Below are 20612 nucleotides of genomic sequence, written 5' to 3'. Positions count from 1 at the left end.
ATTTATCTTTTTCTATAGCCCTCTTGAAAGTGCAAGATATGGAGGACTCTAAATCTAATTACCTGTTTTTATTGTGAGGAGGCTACGGTATACCCACCTGCTCAATTATGTTCCACATGCCTTGATAAAGTACTTATATCTAAGTAAACCAAGATGTTTAGTACGACCGAGCCGTCCACCTCTGAGAGGTCACCATCCCGGGAGGTACGTTCCCTGCATTCATCTCCTATTGCACATGCAGCTTCCCATTGCACTGATAATCCTCCTTCGGTAGGGGCCCTCTTACCGACAGACTTTGCTGACCAACTACAAATGGCAGTGTCTGCGGCCTTTAGTGCTTTACCTCGCCCTGCTACACGCAGGCGAAGGGTCAAATATTGCTATCCTTCCCAGGGATCATCTACCAACTTGTTGGATTTATGTGATATTAGTTTATCCGCTGATGAGGACGCCTCTGATACTTCAGAGGATGCTCTTTCTGGGTGGGAATCTGCTGCCTCGAAACCTCCGGCTGCAGAAGAACCAGACTTTAGATTTAGGATCGAGCACTTACGCTTTCTGTTAAAGGAGGTGTTGGCTACTTTAGAGGTTCCAGGACCTAAATTACCTGAGGAACCTTCTATTCCTAAGTTTAATAAAGTTTGAGGATGGGGTGGTGCCACAGACTTTCCCGGTTCCCGTAAAGATGGCAAATATTATTAAGAATGAATGGGAGATTTGGATCTTCTTTTTTCCCTTCTTCTTCCTTTAAGAAATTGTTCCCGGTTCCGGACTCTTAACTAGAGTTGTGGGGTTTCCATCCCTAAGGTGGATGGAGCTATCTCCACGCTCGCTAAGTGTACTACTATCCCACTTGAGGATAGTTCGTCATTTAAGGAGCCCATGGATAAGAAGCTAGAAACTCTGTTAAGGAAGATGTTTCAGCACACAGGGTATTTGTTTCAACCTGCAGCGGTGGTTGCTGCGGTGGTGGGAGCCACTACCTATTGGTGCAACTCTCTTTCAGAGATGATCAAGGTGGAAACTCCCCTTGAGGAAATCCAGAAAAGAATTAAGGCCTTGAGGGTAGCCAAATTATTTTATCTGTGATGCAAATATGCAGATCATTCGCCTGAATGCCAAGACATCAGGTTTTTCTGTTCTAGCCCGTAGGGCACTCTGGCTGAAGTCTTGGTCTGCGGACATGACTTTAAAATCTAGACTACTTTCCTTTTTATTTAAGGAGAAGATTCTTTTTGGTCCAGGCCTGGACACAATCACTGGGGGCAAGGGTGCCTTCCTACAGCAGGATAAGAAGGATCCTCCTCCGCAAAGCCTGATCAGTCAAAGGGGACTTGGAAACCGTCTCAATCTTGGAATAAATCCAAGCAGAACAAGAAGCCCACCGAAACAAAATCGCCATGAAGGGGCGGCCCCCGATCCCTTGATGGATCGTGTTGGGGCAGACTTTCTCTCTTTGTGGAGGCGTAGCTTGGGGACGTGCAAGACCCTTGGGTTCTAGGGGTCATCGCTCAGGGTTAAAGGATAGGTTTCAAATCTCATCCGCCCAGGGGCAGATTCCTCTTATCAAACCTGTCTTCAAGACCAGAAAAAGGAGAAACTTTCCTAGGGTGTGTCCGGGATCTCTCCTCCCTGGGAGTAATGGTGCCGGTACCTCTAGCTGAGAGAGATCTAGGGTACTACTCAAACCTTTTTGTGGTCCCAAAGAAGGAGGGCATGTTTCGCCCGATTCTGGACCTAAAGTGCCTAAACAAGTTCCTTTCGGTCCCATCGTTCAAGATGGAGACAATAAGGTCCATTCTGCCCTTAGTTCAACAGAGACAGTTCATGACTACGATAGACTTTCAGGATGCTTACCTGCATGTGCCAATACACAAGGATAACTTCAAGTTTTTAAGATTTGCATTTCTGGACCAGCACTTCCAGTTTATTGCTCTTCCATTTGGTCTAGCTACTGCCCCGAGAGTCTTTATGAAGGTTCTGGGGGCTCTGCTCACAGTAGCGAGATCCAGAGGTATTGCAGTAGTGCCATATTTGGACGACATCCTGGTTCAGGCTCCGTCCTGTTGGCTGGCAGAGGATCATTCAAGAGGTCTTCTTCTTCGATCTCATGGATGGAAGATAAAGAGTTCTCTGGTTCCCAGTACCAGGGTGGAATTCCTGGGTACGATAATAGATTCCATATCCATGAGGATATTTCTTACAGACCAGAGATTTTGCAAAATTACTTCAAATTGTCTTTCCCTTTAGACCTCCTTAAGTCCCTCTGTGGCCTGGTGTATGGAGGTAATTGGGCTTATGGTGTCCAGCATAGATATCATCCCATTCGCCAGATTCCATCTCAGACCTCTTCAGCTGTGCATGCTGAGGCAGTGGAACGGTGACCACTCGGATCTGTCACAACAGATTTCTCTGGACAACTGGTCAAGAGAATCGCTCTCTTGGTGGCTCTGTCCAGATCACCTGTCCCAAGGGACATCCTTCTTGAGACCATCCTGGGAGATAGTGACTATGGACGCAAGTCTATCAGGATGGGGAGCTATTTGGGGTGCCAGGAAGGCACAGGGCCTGTGGACTCGAGAGGAATCTCTCCTCCCGATCAACATTTTGGAACTTCGAGCGATCTTCAATGCTCTGAAGGCTTGGCATCTTCTGGGTTCATCCCAGTTTATCAGATTTCAATCAGACAACATAACCTCGGTGGCTTACATTAGCCATCATGAGGCATGAGGGGGAACAAGAAGTTCACTAGCAATGAGGGAAGTGTGTGTCGGATTCTAGAATGGGCGGAGACCCACAACTGCTCGCTGTCAGTGATCCACATTCCGGGTATGGACAACTGGGAGGTGGATTTCCTCAGCAGACAATCCTTTTATCCAGGGGAATGGTCTCTCAACCCCGAGGTGTTTGCGGAAATTTGCAACAGATGAGGGACGCCGGAGATAGATCTCATGGCGTCCTGGCTCAATTCCAAGCTACCCAGATATGGGTCACGGTCCAGGAATCCTCAGGAAGAGCTAATAGATGCATTAGCAGTACTTTGGAGGTTCAGTCTGGTTTACATCTTTCCACCATTACCATTTCTCCCTCCAGTAGTGGCCCGCATTATGCAGGAGCAAGCTTCGGCAATACTAATTGCTCTATCGTGGCTGCGAAGGATGTGATTCGCGGATCTGGTGGGTATGTCGTCATCTCCTTCATGGAGGTTACCTTGTCGCAGGGATCTGCTAGTACAGGGTCCTTTTGTTCACCAGAATCTAGATTCTCTGAGGCTGACTGCATGGAGATTGAATGCTTAGTCCTAGCCAAGAGAGGTTTTTCTGAGAGAATGATTGATACTCTCATTCAAGCTAGAAAGCCGGTCACCCGTCGCATCTATCATAAAGTGTGGAGGACCTACTTATTCTGGTGTAAAGAGCGTGGATTCCCCTGGCATAAGGTCAAGGTGTCCAGAATGCTTTCCTTTCTCCAAGAGGGTTTGGAGAAGAGACTTGACGCTAGTTCCCTAAACGGACAAATTTCAGCTCTATTGGTGTTATTACAGAAGAGGCTCGCAAAGCTTCCTGATATTCAGTCTTTTTTTCAGGCTCTGTCTAGAATCAGGCCTGTGTTTCGGCATTCTGCTCCTCCTTGGAGTTTAAATCTGGTTCTCAAGGTTTTGCAGAGGGCTCCGTTTGAGCCTATGCACTCGGTTGACATTAAATTACTGTCTTGAAAAGTTATTTTTCTACTGGCTATTGCTTCTGCACGTCGAGTCTCTGAGATGGCGGCCTTGCAATGTGAGCATCCTTAACTAGTTTTTCATGCTGATAAGGCTGTTCTTCATACTAGGTTGGGTTTTCTTCCTAAGGTTGTGTCTGATCACAACATTAATCAGGAGATTGTGGTTCCTTCCTTGTGTCCTAATCCTTCTTCGAAGGAACGGTTACTTCATAATTTGGATGTGGTTCGGGCTCTGAAATTCTATCTTCAGGCTACGAAGGATTTTAGACAGACTTCGGCATTGTTTGTGGTCTATTCTGGGAAGCGTAGAGGGCTGAAGGCTACTTCCACTTCCCTATCCTTTTGGTTGAGGAGCATTATCGCTTAGCATATGAAACAGCGGGACATAAGCCTCCTCAGAGTATTACGGCTCACTCAACTAGAGCTGTGGCTTCTTCTTGGCCCTTCAAGAATGAGTCCTCTATGGAGCAGATTTGTAGGTCCTCCTTACATACTATTTCAAATTTTACATTTTTGCTTCGACTGAAGCAGCTTTTGGGAGAAAGGTTTTGCAGGCTGTGGTGCCATCAGAATAGGGTCCGCCTCTCTTTTACCCTCCCATTTCTTTCAGTGTCCTCTAGTGCTTGGGTATATGTTTCCCACAAGTAAGGAATGAAGCCGTGGACTTTCCTCATATTAAAAAGGAAAACTTAAATTATGCTTACCTGATAATTTAATTTCCATCTGTATGAGGAGAGTCCATGGCCCGCGCCCATTTTTCATTGTTGGGCAGACCTACATTTTTTGTTTGTTCTTCTTGCACAATTTATACCCTGATATTTCTCCTACTGTTCCTTGTTCCCTCTGCAGAATGACTGGGGGATGAGGGGAGTGGGGGAGTTATTTAAGCCTTTGGCTGGGGTGTCTTTACCTTCTCCTGGTGGCCAGGTTCTGTATTCCCACAAGTAAGGAATGAAGCCGTGGACTCTCCTCATACAGATGGAAATGAAATTATCAGGTAAGCATAATTTAAGTTTTCTTTAAAATTAATGTCATGCCCAGGGTACTTTTTTTAATTATTCTTTATTTTTATATATCTTAAGAAACATACGTACAGTAAAAAAGACACACATAGAAATGAAAAATTAAAAGAAAAATGAACATAGAAAAAGAAGAATCCCTTATGAATGAAAATTATTTTCCCCAATATTGAATCTAATAGAAACAGAAGGAAGTATACTTTCCCAACAAAAAAAAAAATTGATAAAATTTTGCCATCCTATTGTTGTAAATTATAATGTTTTACAAGCAGGTATCGCAAATAACTTGGTAACAGTATAAATTATAGTGTTTCCATCATTTTGGTACTTCATAAACAAAAATAACTGACATATTTTTCCTCCAGGACCGAGATGGGACCATTGATTTCAGAGAGTACGTGATAGGTGTGGCAGTGCTATGTAATCCTGCCAATACCGAGGAGACTATTCAGTTTGCATTTAAGGTACGGGTTGCAGTTGGGAAATCCCAACATCTGAGTGCTATATAGTAGGATGAGTGTACCATACCTTAATTTCCTTTGCTGCTACAAAGGTTTGCATTACATTGTCTAACAGCCCTCTCACAACAAATAGGGTGGGGCTGAGGTAATATTTATAAAACTGTGGTCAAATGAAGCCCCAGCTGCTATGTTTAAACCCTTCAATGTCTAAAGTCAATGGTAATTGTATCCAAACTCATTCTAATCAGTTTTCAATAGATCTGTTTAGACATGATTTTCGTGAGCATGTTTCCATCTATTTTAAGAAAACTTTTTTTCTTAAAGATAGTAACATCTTTCAGTTAAGTTATTTAAAATGTTCTGAAAGCACATATATAGATAATAAAAAAACCCACAGGCTTTACTCAAAAAACATGAGTAAAGATATAGGGGCCGAATTATCAAGGGCCGAATGGCCCCTGATCACCCTGTTTCCGTGCGAGCCTTCAGGCTCACCGGAAACAGGAGTTAAGAAGCAGCAATCTTAAGACCGCTGCTCTTTAACTCGTCCGCCGCCTCTGAGCGGCAGACAGCAATCAGCCCGATCAAATACGATCAGGTTGATTGACACCCCCTGCTAGCGGCTGATTGGCCGCAAATCTATGGGGGCAGCATTGCACAAACAGTTCACCAGAACTGTTTGTGCAATATTAAATGCCGACAGCGTATACTGTCGGCATTTAGCGATGTCGGGCGGACATGATTCGCTATAGCGAATCATGGTTGCCCTACATATGATAATTTGGCCCCATAATGTAAATGACCTAGTAAAGATGGGAACAATATATATATGTGTGTGTGTGTATATATATATATATATCAGAGAAATTCCAGCACTCGCTTACAAGCTCTCAGCTAAGATTAAAAGCAAAACTGGAAGAGTTAATTACCGCATGTGGCCAAATGGGACAAGCCCAGGTACCATGTCAAGGTCTCTTCCAAAACCTGGGTCCCTAATACAGTCATACAATTGCCATCTCTCAATCAAACAAACTGGGAACAAGTCAGGGTTCACAAGCTTATGTAATCACCATAGACATATACAAAACACGGAAGGGGACTGCACTCTCAGATTGCACTCTCATGACCCTACACATCCCATGACCCTGCATCATGTTCAGCCCTGGGTGCTAATAGTACTCTCAGGAAGCTGTGCTGCCTCCAGACTAGTCACAGGCAGTTAACCGCAGACAAGTCTGGGTGCAAGGCCCATAGGGAAAATTACAAAATAAATTAATACAACATACAGAGAAAGTCCAGCACTCACTTACAAGCTCTCAGCTAAGATTAAAAGCAAAACTGGAAGAGTTAGTTACCGCATCTGGCCAAATGGGACAAGCCCAGGTACCATGTCAAGGTCTCTTCCAAAACCTGGGTCCCTAATACAGTCATTTTTATCTTTAAAAATTTCTGCAAAATTATTTAAAATGTTCTGAAAGTACATACCATAGAGCATAAAAAAGGGAAAAAAGGTGTTACTCCTCTAAAACATCCACTCAAATCTGCTAAATAAAAGTATTTAGTCATTTTTATTCTCAGTTTTACAACCAAAAACCGTAGCACAAAGTAATTTTAAGAAATATATAGGGCACTAAATATGAAGGACACGCATTTTCTTTACACATAAGTTATATATACTTTTGTTTAAAAAAACTCTGAAAAAATCCAAGAGTACATTAGGATTTTCATATCTGAAACTTGGAACCATATATGGTCAATGGCTTCAGAATCAACCAATAAAAGTACATGAAATTATAGAAGCTGGAAAACTTCAAAATAGCCAAGAATGATTTACTGAGCAGGACATTCTAGCGTAAAACTAAACTTTTCTGTTTTTGTTAAATTAAAACTGTTTTGTTTTAAAATGGCTAAGGACACAGTGATTTTTGCATTCCTGGAACACCCCAACTCTGCTCCATATGAGGATAAAACCAATGATTAGTGCATATGCATGTATGCATGTGTCTCACTTGCTTAACAGCTGTTTCCTTATCTGGAATAGCACAAAAGCACAACTTTATGTATGTATTTATTAACCCCACAGACCCGCACAAAACCTTTCTGCTAGCTGCATATTTCTTGTTTCCCTATTTGTTTGGATATTGGGTTAATTTGATTTTACCTGCAGTTTTGGAATAAAATTACTTTTACCATCTGATCAGTATCGAGCTCTTCTACCGGATCCTAAGAGGCAGGTGATGCTGTGAACTGTTGTATAAGTACAATATCCTTTCATAATTTATTTTATCCCCTTTTCCTGTAAACCATGAAAATTCTTGGTTTTCTCAATCTTACTGAGTTTCTATAAATAATGGGTGCCACCATATTAAATCTAGCATTCCTCTTATCTCTCTCTTTTTCTGAGGACAACAGGCAATAAAGTGTCCAAACACTAAAGTGTGAAAGCAAATGGAAAACCCTGTTAGATAGCTATTTTAATATTGTCATATTGCACAACGTCATTGTTTGTGTAGAGATTAAAATACTTTATAGAAACTAAATTTAGACTTTTTTTCAATATTTTATTTAATATTTTATTTCAATATTTAAACAGCTAACATAATTTTAAAAAATACATTTGCATAATAGTCTCAGGCTAATCTTTGCTTTGAATACCTCATTATAATTAGCATCTATTTAATGTTTAATATCCATTTAAGTAAAAGATCTTAAAATTTAATTTTAAACTAATAAGAAAGACATCTTGCCAGTATCATTGGGTTATAAGAATAACTCCCACATGTGTACTGACGGAGAAGATCAAACCTAGATAAGATTATAAGGATATTAATATCTCACAGGAGGAAGTGGCCACAATTTGTCCCGCTTACAATAGTGAGCTTTACAAAGTTTTTTTTTAAATTCCTTTCTAACATTTAAACTATTGAGCAGATGCAATCGTGCTAAACTGTGTATTCTTACAGTACCAAACAGGTTTGATTGTAATATCACATTTGGTCCAGAATGAACATCATATTGCAAGTAAACACATTCTGTACAGTGAGAATTTAGCCATTAAAGAATGGAACATTCATTCTGCAACATTTTTTATCCATAATATCTAAATGTGCCGGCATTGTCAGTTGGAAAAAACATTTTTAGGCAGACCAGATAAAGCAGTATCAAATTTAAGAGTATTGGAAAGGATAAAAATACCTTTTTGGGTATATCAAACTATTTTAAATTTTTAGCAAAATTCTTCAGATAAATTGTCTTAATAGTTTCAGAAACAGAGAAACATTCACAAACTTTTGGCCTTGTCAGAGGAAAATTGGGCTGTTCATCCTCTATTCCCAGAGTCTCTAATGGATTTGATGAAAGGCAGCAGAAACAAAAGTAGCACAAATATCAGAGTTATTAGAAGAAACCTATCTAGCAGAATCACAATCAGGCTTCCCAGGAACAGTGGTCGTGGCAAAATGTCCTCCAAAAATTTGCCCAATACACACTTCACATGGCTTTTTATCCTGCCAGCAAGGACTGGTACATATTGAACAGATGGGATATATATAACTGGAGCTAAGGGCTACAAATATATAAACATAAGCAAAAAGGAATTAAGAAAGCAGAGAAGCCCAGAAAAAAAGGGCACTACGTACCTGAGGTCACCTTGGCAATCACGGGCTCCATAACAGTTGCAGCAGTGGGAAATGAAGATATACATATAAAACTCCATGAAGTAATAAACTACACACATGCTATGCACTATGCAAGGAAATAGGCACCAAACATCCACATGACTTAGATCCAATGTCTTTGTGGAAATAAAGAACGTTGAGCAAAGCAGAAAGATACAGAGCTCCTAACTCACCATAAAGGCCCATGCTAAATTTCCAAAACAGGCCTCAGACAAGACCCATGCAGCATCACATCCTTCTAATGTCATGGGACATGGTGGATTTCACACATCAACCCTAGAATGGAGAAACTTACCAGCTTACACCAAACTGGTGACAGAAGCAAAGGATATATTGGTTTGTACACAGGTAATCGGTAACAGACAGCCAAAACCTGGCACCATATAAAGACTGCCTTATAGCACTTGAGCGAAAGCCTAGGGTGAGCTAACATCTGGATGTCAGATAACAGTGGTGCACTAAATCCATCATAAAGTAGACTTCTATGTGGTCCACTGAAAACTCATGTTAGCTATCACTTAATTGCTAAGCCTAAGGTGTACTAAGCCAGATGTCAAATACTTGAGTTCTTTACTAACATGTAAACTATGATTTTCTATTGAGATATAAGTTTAAAACACTGTACACATAGATACATAAATACTCAAACAGTACATATGTGCACACACATATACACATATATACATACACACTAGACATGTGCATTCCTTTTCGGAAAAATCAAAGAAAATGTCATTTTCGTTATAGGTTTTACTTTACTGAAAAAAGGAAATAAAATACTTTATTTTCTTTTTAAAAATTTCGTTTTTTGTTTTAAGTTGGTGGATGCTGTTTTTATAATGCAAGCAGGCATTATCCAATGAATTCAAACCAGAAAGGAGCAGCAGAATAGATAGTTTCTCTCAGCCTGTCAGTGGAAGCCTGTGATGTTTTCTAGCCAACCAGCAATCTCGGGCGAGGAAGGGAAATCAGAGGGCATTTTTAACTTATTGCAGAGCTGCTGAGCGGCTCAGGTCTGTGGAGAACCTAGAGGAGGCTATGGTCAAACACATCTGTTGGTTTTGTCTCAGTAGCATTATGCATAGCAATGCTCGTGAAACTGCTACTTTAAGCGGGTCAGTCACACATACAGGCCCATTTATCAAGCTCCGTATGGAGCTTGAAGGGCCGTGTTTCTGGCGAGTCTTCAGACTCGCCAGAAACACAACTTATGAAGCAGCGGTCTAAAGACCGCTGCTTCATAACCCTGTCCGCCTGCTCTGAGCAGGCGGACAGGAATCGCCGGAAATCAACCCGATCGAATACGATCGGGTTGATTGACAGCTCCCTGCTGGCGGCCGATTGGCCGCGAGTCAGCAGGGGGCGGCGTTGCACCAGCAGCTCTTGTGAGCTGCTGGTGCAATGTTAAATGCGGAGAGCGTATTGCTCTCCGCATTTAGCGAGGTCCGCAAGCCCTTTGATAAATGGGCCCCATATTGTTTGTGTAACCCTGGGCGAAACAATCGAAATAGACTGCCAGCCACTGATCTTGTGGTTCCTGTGGGGAAGGAAAGGGTTTGCGGCTTTGTTTATTTTTTCAGTCGTATTTAGTTGTCACGACACTTAAGAGGAAAATAAATACTATTTGGCAGACTTAGAACTCTGTAACTAAATCATAAAAGAAAAATGTAAAGTGAGTAGTGGAAAACTTATCTATGCGGACATGTATTCAACATGTATTCAACATGCATACTGTAGTGTACTACTGATCATAGGCCCTCAACAACTTTACTAACTACACAACACAGAGATAATGTCTCTGAGTTTTTGTTTTTGTTTAACTACTAATAAAATTAAGTGCGGCTACATAACTGACTAATGCCTAGATTACGAGTTTTGCGGTAAGAGCTGCTCGGTAATAACTTGCAAGTTATTGCACCGCTCACTTCCCTACAGCGCTGGTATTACAGGTTTACAAAAACCCGACTTTAACAGGCAAAATGTGAGCGTAAAGCAAAATTGAGCTCCATACCGCACTCCAATACCAGCGCTGCTGAAAAAAGCAGCGTAAAGCTCCGTAACGCTGCCCCATTGATTCCTATGGGGAAAGAAAATTTATGTATACACCTAACACCCTAACATGAACTCCGAGTCTAAACGCCCCTAATATTACACTTATTAACCCCTAATCTGCTGCCCCCAACATCGCCGACACCTACATTATACTTATTAACCCCTAATCTGCCGCTCCGGACATCGCCGCCACTATAATAAACATTAACCCCTAAACCGCCGCACTCCCGCATCAAAAACACTAGTTAAATATTATTAACCCCTAATCTGCCGCCCCTAACATCGCCGCCACCTACCTACATTTATTAACCCCTAATCTGCCGCCCCCAACGTCGCCGCCACTATACTAAATATCCTCACATACAAATACACACACATATCTCCTCACATACAAATACACACACATATATCTCCGCACATACAAATACACACACATACCTGTATATCTCCTCACATACAAATACACACACATATATCTCCTCACAAACAAATACACACACATATATCTCCTCATATACAAATACACACACATATATCTCCGCACATCCAAATACACACACATATATCTCCTCACATACAAAAACAAACACATATAATTCCTCACATACAAATACACACACATATATCTCCACACATAGAAATACACACACATATATCTCCTCACATACAAATACACACACACATATCTCCTCATATACAAATACACACACATATATATCCTCACATACAAATACACACACATATCTCCGCACATACAAATACACACACATATCTCCTCACATACAAACACACACACATATCTCCGCACATACAAATACACACACATATATATCCACACATAGAAATACACACACATATATCTCCTCACATACAAATACACACACACATATCTCCTCATATACAAATACACACACATATATATCCCCACATACAAATACACACACATATCTCCTCACATACAAATACACACACATATATCTCCGCACATACAAATACACACACATATATCTCCTCACATACAAATACACACACATATCTCCTCATATACAAATACACACACATATATCTCCACACATAGAAATACACACTCATATATCTCCACACATACAAATACACACACATATATCTCCTCACATACAAATACACACACATATATCTCCACACATACAAATACACACACATATATCTCCTCACACACAAATACACACACATACAAATACACACACATATATCCTCTCACACACAAATACACACACATACAAATACACACACATATATCCTCTCACACACAAATACACACACATACAAATACACACACATATATCCTCTCACACACAAATACACACACATATATCTCCACACATACAAATACACACACATATATCTACTGTAACAGGGACCACTGTTAACCACGGTCTTCTAGGGCACAAATGCAGCACAGGACAATCCACTGTAGTTTAAAAGGCTTTATTTTTCACAGCAATAACAAACAGGCAGTTCATTTTCAAAAGAGGGAAATCCTTCCTCTGCAGCAAAGCAAGTACTTTTAAATGTGTCCCAGCACTTCACAGCATTCCACAAGTGCTTTGTAAAAATAATGTCCTTTTACAGTTCACAGGAACAAAAGTCTTTTACACAGTGTAACAAACACACACACCAGCTTCTGTAGCTGTATATCTCTCTCTCAAGGCCTAAGTGAGGCTTCTATTTAAACCCTCACAACTTCTAATTAGCCACACCTGTGATTAGCTGCTGGACAGCTTCCCAGCTGTCTGGGATAATCAAATACACACTCTTTCTCCCTGGGGTTTTAACTGAAAGGAGAAATAGCATGTACAATGCTTGGTCTTAAATATCTTCCATTTATAACCAGGCCTTGCTTTCTGTCACATATCCTCCCCCCCCAGCTCACACCCAGTGGGTTGAGCGACCATGGACATCAATGAATGTACCAGAGACAAACCATCAGCATTGCCCTGCAAAAGACCGGCCCTGTGCTGAACAGTAAAATTGAAGGGTTGCAAGCTAAGAAACCACCTAGTAACCCTTGAATTTGTTTCCTTATTCTGACTCATCCATGTGAGAGGAGCATGATCTGTTATTAATTTAAATTTTCTTCCCAACAGATAGTACCTAAGGGTCTCTAAAGCCCACTTAAAGGCAAGGCATTCTTTCTCCACTATAGAATAGTTCTTTTCCTGTGGAATAAGTTTTCTGCTTAGGAAAAGGACAGGATGCTCTTCTCCCTGACACTCCTGCGAGAGAACTGCTCCTAAACCAATATCAGAGGCATCTGTCTGTACAATAAAATCTTTATCGAAATTGGGGGTTACCAAAACTGGATGGGCACAAAGGGCTTCTTTCAAATGCTTAAAAGCTTGTTCTGCTTCTGGAGACCATTTTATCATAATTGGGGCCCTTGCTTTTGTGAGATCTGTCAAGGGTGCCGCAATTGCAGCGAAATTCGGGATAAACCTTCTATAATAACTAGTTATCCCAATAAATGCTCTTACTTGTTTTTTAGTTAGAGGCTGTGGCCAGTTCTGTATGGCCTCTACTTTTGTTGTCTGAGGTTTAACTAATCCTCTACCAATAGTATAACCCAAGTACTTAGCTTCCTGTAAACCAACGGTACATTTTGCAGGATTGGCAGTTAACCCAGCGGACCGTATTGCATCAAGTACTGCTTGAACTTTTGGAAGATGGGATTCCCAATCTGTACTATAAATTATAACATCATCCAAATATGCTGCCGCATAACGAACATGGGGTTTCAGAATTCTATCCATCATCCTCTGGAATGTTGCCGGGGCCCCATGTAAACCAAATGGCAACACCGTATACTGAAATAAGCCCTCTGGGGTTGAAAAAGCTGTCTTTTCCTTTGCTTGACTAGTGAGAGGCACCTGCCAATACCCTTTCGCTAAATCAATTGTAGTGAGATAACATGCTTTTCCTAGCCTTTCTATCAACTCATCTACCCTAGGCATTGGGTAGGTGTCAAATTTGGAAACACAATTAAGCTTACGAAAGTCATTACAGAACCTTAATGAACCATCCGGCTTTGGAACAAGCACAATTGGACTGTTCCACTCACTTTGTGATTCCTCAATTACCCCAAGCTTTAACATTTTTTCTACCTCCAGTTTAATAACCTTTCTATGAGCCTCAGGGACCCTATAGGGTTTAAGGCAGACCTTCTTCCCTGGTTCTGTTATTATGTCATGCTTAATAACATTAGTTTTTCCCGGTACCACAGAAAATACCTCTTTGTTCATTCTAATAAAATCCTTGACCTCTCTTTTCTGATGTACAGATAGGGTTTCCGATATATTTACCTCTGGTTCAGTGACAGGGAGTTCTGTAGGTTTTACCAGATTTATATGATATATTTGCTCAGGTTTCCTTCTCCCTGGCTGACTTACTTTGTAATTAACATCATTTATAACCCTGATATTATTTCTTGCCTCTTCCAATGTTGGATCCTCCCATTGGGTTTTTTTAAAATTACCAGGGCCACCAACCAGATCTATCAAATCATCAATATTTTCCAAGCTAGTACTTGGTACTTCATTACTCTGAGAAGGTTGATCACCTACTAATACAGGCATAGGGCAATAAATCTTATTTTTCTCCTTTTCAATGGAACCCCCTTCAAAATCAGTTTCAGAGAAAGGAAATACATAAATATCAGAAGTTTGACATATTTCTGGAGATTCCCATAACTCCAGAAATTTTGGAAAATTTCTCCCTATCACAACCTCATGGTCTAAATTTGGTACTACACCAACACAATATTTTAATTTACCACACTGAGTCTCAATCTCCACCTCAGCTGTAGCATATTCCCGTTTATCTCCATGAACACAGATAATTGCCATTTTTTCCCCATAATCTAATACTGCATCTGGTACTAAAGATTTAGCCACTAGTGTGACCATACTTCCTGAATCAAGCAAAGCCCTAGACACTTTACCATTAACCGTCACAGTACACCAATGGGAATCATTATTAACAGAGCTGTTGCTATTAGACAATAGTGAATGTGCAACATTACAGTCCATAAATTCATCTTTATCACAGTCTCTAGCAATATGTCCAACCTCATTACATTTAAAACATCTTACAGGTTGGTTATATTTAAATGTTTCCTTAATTCCTGGGGAAATGTCTCTGGTGTTTTGCCTATACACCTGCTGCTCTCTTATCCCCTTTATCCCCTGAACAGTCTTACCAGTTCTTGTAGAGCTCTGGGACTTGGGATTGTGGGGCTGATCCATTGAAGATTGTTGCAAAACTTCTCCTGAAGCTATAAATCTTTCGACCAATCCAATCAACTGATCCGCTGTTTGAGGATCACCTTGATTAACCCACCGCCGCAGGGAAGCAGGTAATCCTCGCTGAAACCGGTCCATCACCAGTAGTTCCACTATTTTGGTAGCTGAATTAACCTCTGGTTGCAGCCACTTCCTGGCAAGGTGTATAAGGTCGAACATCTGGGATCTTGCAGCATTATGAGATGAAAACATCCAGGAATGGAATCTTTGTGCACGGACTGCAGAAGTCACCCCCAGGCGTGCAAGGATTTCTGCTTTCAATTTCTCATAGTCACTGGCTTGTGCTGGCTCTAAATCAAAGTAGGCCTTCTGAGGTTCACCACTAAGAAATGGCGCAAGTATACTCGCCCACTCAACTGTCGGCCATTTTTCTCTTTCTGCTGTGCGTTCAAATGCCAAAAGATACGCCTCAACATCATCAGCTGCTGTCATTTTTTGAAGATAATGACTAGCCCTTATTACTCTGGAACCTTGGCTGCCACCAACATATTCAGAGTTCAGTCTTTCTGATATGGCTTGAACCTCTCGTTGCAGAGTCTGTGTAGCACTTTGCTGCTCCTCCCGGGTCTTCCTGAATGTCTCAGCTTGCACAGCAGCCATCTGTTGTATCAACAATTCAGTGTTCTCCTTCTGTGATTTAGCCAGCAGCATAGCACTCTCTGACTGGGCCAAGACCAACTGTTGCAGTGCTGCACTATTTTCAGCAGCTTTTCTGTTAGTCTCTTGCTGTATAGCATTAGAATGGATCAAAGCTTTAATGACCTCCTCCATGTTGCTTGCAGATTATTATGCCCACAGACTTACAACGTGGTTGCCCGCATTCTCCACCAAGTGTAACAGGGACCACTGTTAACCACGGTCTTCTAGGGCACAAATGCAGCACAGGACAATCCACTGTAGTTTAAAAGGCTTTATTTTTCACAGCAATAACAAACAGGCAGTTCATTTTCAAAAGAGGGAAATCCTTCCTCTGCAGCAAAGCAAGTACTTTTAAATGTGTCCCAGCACTTCACAGCATTCCACAAGTGCTTTGTAAAAATAATGTCCTTTTACAGTTCACAGGAACAAAAGTCTTTTACACAGTGTAACAAACACACACACCAGCTTCTGTAGCTGTATATCTCTCTCTCAAGGCCTAAGTGAGGCTGCTATTTAAACCCTCACAGCTTCTAATTAGCCACACCTGTGATTAGCTGCTGGACAGCTTCCCAGCTGTCTGGGATAATCAAATACACACTCTTTCTCCCTGGGGTTTTAACTGAAAGGAGAAATAGCATGTACAATGCTTGGTCTTAAATATCTTCCATTTATAACCAGGCCTTGCTTTCTGTCACACTACACACATACAAATACACACACATATATCTACACACATACAAATACACACACATATATCTCCTCACATACAAATACACACACACATATATCATCACATACAAATACACACACATATCTCCTCACATACAAATACACACACATATATCTCCGAACATACAAATACACACACATATCTCCTCACATACAAATACACACACATATCTCCTCACATACAAATACACACACATATCTCCTCACAAATACACACACATATATCTCCACACATAGAAATACACACACATATATCTCCTCACATACAAATACACACACACATATCTCCTCATATACAAATACACACACATATATATCCCCACATACAAATACACACACATATCTCCTCACATACAAATACACACACATATATCTCCGCACATACAAATACACACACATATATCTCCTCACATACAAATACACACACATATCTCCTCATATACAAATACACACACATATATCTCCACACATAGAAATACACACTCATATATCTCCACACATACAAATACACACACATATATCTCCTCACACACAAATACACACACATATATCTCCTCACATACAAATACACACACATATATCTCCACACATACAAATACACACACATATATCTCCTCACACACAAATACACACACATACAAATACACACACATATATCCTCTCACACACAAATACACACACACATATCTCCACACATACAAATACACACACATATATCTCCACACATACAAATACACACACATATATCTACACACATACAAATACACACACATATATCTCCTCACATACAAATACACACACATATATCTCCACACATAGAAATACACACACATATATCTCCTCACATACAAATACACACACACATATATCATCACATACAAATACACACACATATCTCCTCACATACAAATACACACACATATATCTCCGAACATACAAATACACACACATATCTCCTCACATACAAATACACACACATATATCTCTGCACATACAAATACACACACATATATCTCCTCACATACAAATACACACACATATATCTCCTCATATACAAATACACACACATATATCTCCACACATAGAAATACACACACATATATCTCCTCACATACAAATACACACACATATATCTCCTCACACACAAATACACACACATACAAATACACACACATATATCTCCTCACACACAAATACACACACATATATCTCCACACATATAAATACACACACATATATCTCCACACATACAAATACACACACATATATCTACACACATACAAATACACACACATATATCTCCTCACATACAAATACACACACATATATCTCCACACATACAAATACACACACATATATCTCCTCACACACAAATACACACACATACAAATTCACACACATATATCTACACACATACAAATACACACACATATATCTCCTCACACACAAATACACACAAATACAAATACACACACATATATCTCCACACATACAAATACACACACATATATCTACACACATACAAATTCACACACATATATCTACACACATACAAATACACACACACACACATATACACCTTCTCAATCCAACACCTTGTCATATACCATATCCCTATATTACCGTTAAAACATTTATTTTAAGAAAAAAATATGTATATATATGATTGAAATATTATTTTTTATGTGTTTTGTTACGCTTATTTTAAAACTTTACTTCAGGTCTCCAAGAAGACTAACGCTAGATTAGTTTTTGTCGGTAAGGCTTGCGGGGCTAACAAACCTTTTTTTCCCGCCGCTCCCTTAAGACAACGCTGGTATTATAGGTTTTTTTTTAAACCTGGCGTTAGCCGCAAAAAGATGAGCGTAGAGCAGAATTTAGCTCCACATCTCACCTCAATACCAGCGTTGCTTAAGTCAGCGGTGAGCTGGCTAAACGTGCTCATGCACAATTTCCCCATAGGAAACAATGGGGCTGAGCTGGCTGAAAAAAAACCTAACACTTGCAAAAAAGCAGCGTCCAGCTCCTAACGCAGCCCCATTGATTCCTATGCGGAAAGGAATTTTATGTCTACACCTAACACCCTAACATGAACCCGAGTCTAAACACCCCGAATATTACACTTATTAACCCCTAATCTGCCGCCCCCGCTATCGCTGACACCTACATTATATTATTAACCCCTAATCTGCCCTCCGGACACCGCCGCCACCTACATTATACTTATTAACCCCTAATCTACTGCCCCCAACATCGCCGCCCCCTACATTATAGTTATTAACCCCTAATCTGCCCCCCCAACGTCGCTGCAACTATATTAAATTTATTAACCCCTAATCTTCCGACCCCCAACGTCGCCGCTACTATATTACGATTATTAACCCCTAAGCCTAAGTCTAACCTTAAGTCTAACCCCCCCTAACTTAAATATAATTTAAATTAAACGAAATAAATTTATCATAATTAACTAAATTAATCCTTTTTAAAACTAAATACTTACCTATAAAATAAACCTTAAGTTAGCTACAATATAACTAATAGTTACATTGTATCTATCTTAGGGTTTATTTTTATTTTACAGGCAAGTTTGTATTTATTTTAACTAGGTACAATAGGTACAATAGTTATTAAATAGTTATTAACTATTTAATAACTACCTAGCTAAAATAAGTACAAAAGTACCTGTAAAATAAACCCTAACCTAAGTTACAATTACACCTAACACTACACTATCATTAAATAAATTACCTAAACTACCTACAATTATTTACAATTATTTACAATTAAATTAAATAAACTAAATTACGAAAAAAACACTATATTACAGAAGAAAAAAAAAAAAGAATCACAAGAATTTTAAACTAATTGCACCTAATCTAATCCCCCTAATAAAATAAAAAAGCCCCCCAAAATAATAAAATTCCCTACCCTATACTAAATTACAAATAGCACTTAAAAGGGCTTTTTGCGGGGCATTGCCCCAAAGTAATCAGTTCTTTCACCTGTAAAAAAAATACAATACCCCCCCCAACATTAAAAACCACCACCCACACACCCAACCCTACTCTAAAACCCACCCAACCCCCCCTTAAAAAAGCCTAACACTACCCCCCCTGAAGATCTCCCTACCTTGAGCTGTCTTCACCCAGCCGGGCACAAGTAGACCTCCAGAGGGGCAGAAGTCTTCATCCGATCCGGGCAAAAGAGGTCCTCCAAGCGGCAGAAGTCTTCATCCAAGCGGCATCTTCTATCTTCATCCATCCGGAGCGGAGCGGGTCCATCTTCAATCTAGCCGACGCGGAGCCATCCTCTTCAAACGACGTCTTAACACTGAATGAAGGTTCCTTTAAATGACATCATCCAAGATGGTGTCCCTTGAATTCCGATTGGCTGATAGTGTTTTTTTTTCCGTAATTTAGTTTATTTAATTTAATTGTAATTAATTGTAGGTAGTTTAGGTAATTTATTTAATGATAGTGTAGTGCTAGGTGTAATTGTAACTTAGGTTAGGATTTATTTTACAGGTAATTTTGTACTTATTTTAGCTAGGTAGTTATTAAATAGTTAATAACTATTTAATAACTATTGTACCTAGTTAAAATGAATACAAACTTGTCTGTAAAATAAAAATAAAACCTAAGATAGATACAATGTAACTATTAGTTATATTGTAGCTAGCTTAGGGTTCATTTTATAGGTAAGTATTTAGTTTTAAATAGGAATAATTTATTTAATTATGTTAAATTTATTTTGTTTAATTTAAATTATATTTAAGTTAGGGGGGGTTAGGGTTAGGGTTAGACTTAGGTTTAGGGGTTAATACCTTTAATATAGTAGCAGAGATGTTGGGGGTGGCAGATTAGGGGTTAATAAATGTAGTAGGTGTCGGCGATGTTAGGGACGGCAGATTAGGGGTTAATAAAATTGAACTAGTGTTTGCGAGGCGGGAGTACGGCGGTTTATGGGTTAATATAT

General features: G+C 39.9%; 1 protein-coding gene across 2 annotated transcripts in view; it reads left to right on the top strand.

Annotated features, from left to right (window-relative positions):
- Window positions 1-20612, top strand: part of LPCAT2 (lysophosphatidylcholine acyltransferase 2) — a 272374-nt gene that overhangs the window by 230789 nt on the left and 20973 nt on the right. For both annotated transcript variants that reach the window (XM_053699568.1, XM_053699567.1), the window contains exon 13: window positions 5108-5206. In XM_053699568.1, coding sequence (XP_053555543.1) covers window positions 5108-5206 — 99 coding nt within the window. The remainder of the gene's footprint in view (window positions 1-5107; window positions 5207-20612) is intronic.

Source organism: Bombina bombina, chromosome 1 (assembly GCF_027579735.1).
Source record: "Bombina bombina isolate aBomBom1 chromosome 1, aBomBom1.pri, whole genome shotgun sequence".
Taxonomy (NCBI): domain Eukaryota; kingdom Metazoa; phylum Chordata; class Amphibia; order Anura; family Bombinatoridae; genus Bombina; species Bombina bombina.
This window is presented reverse-complemented; position numbering and strand designations above follow the sequence as displayed.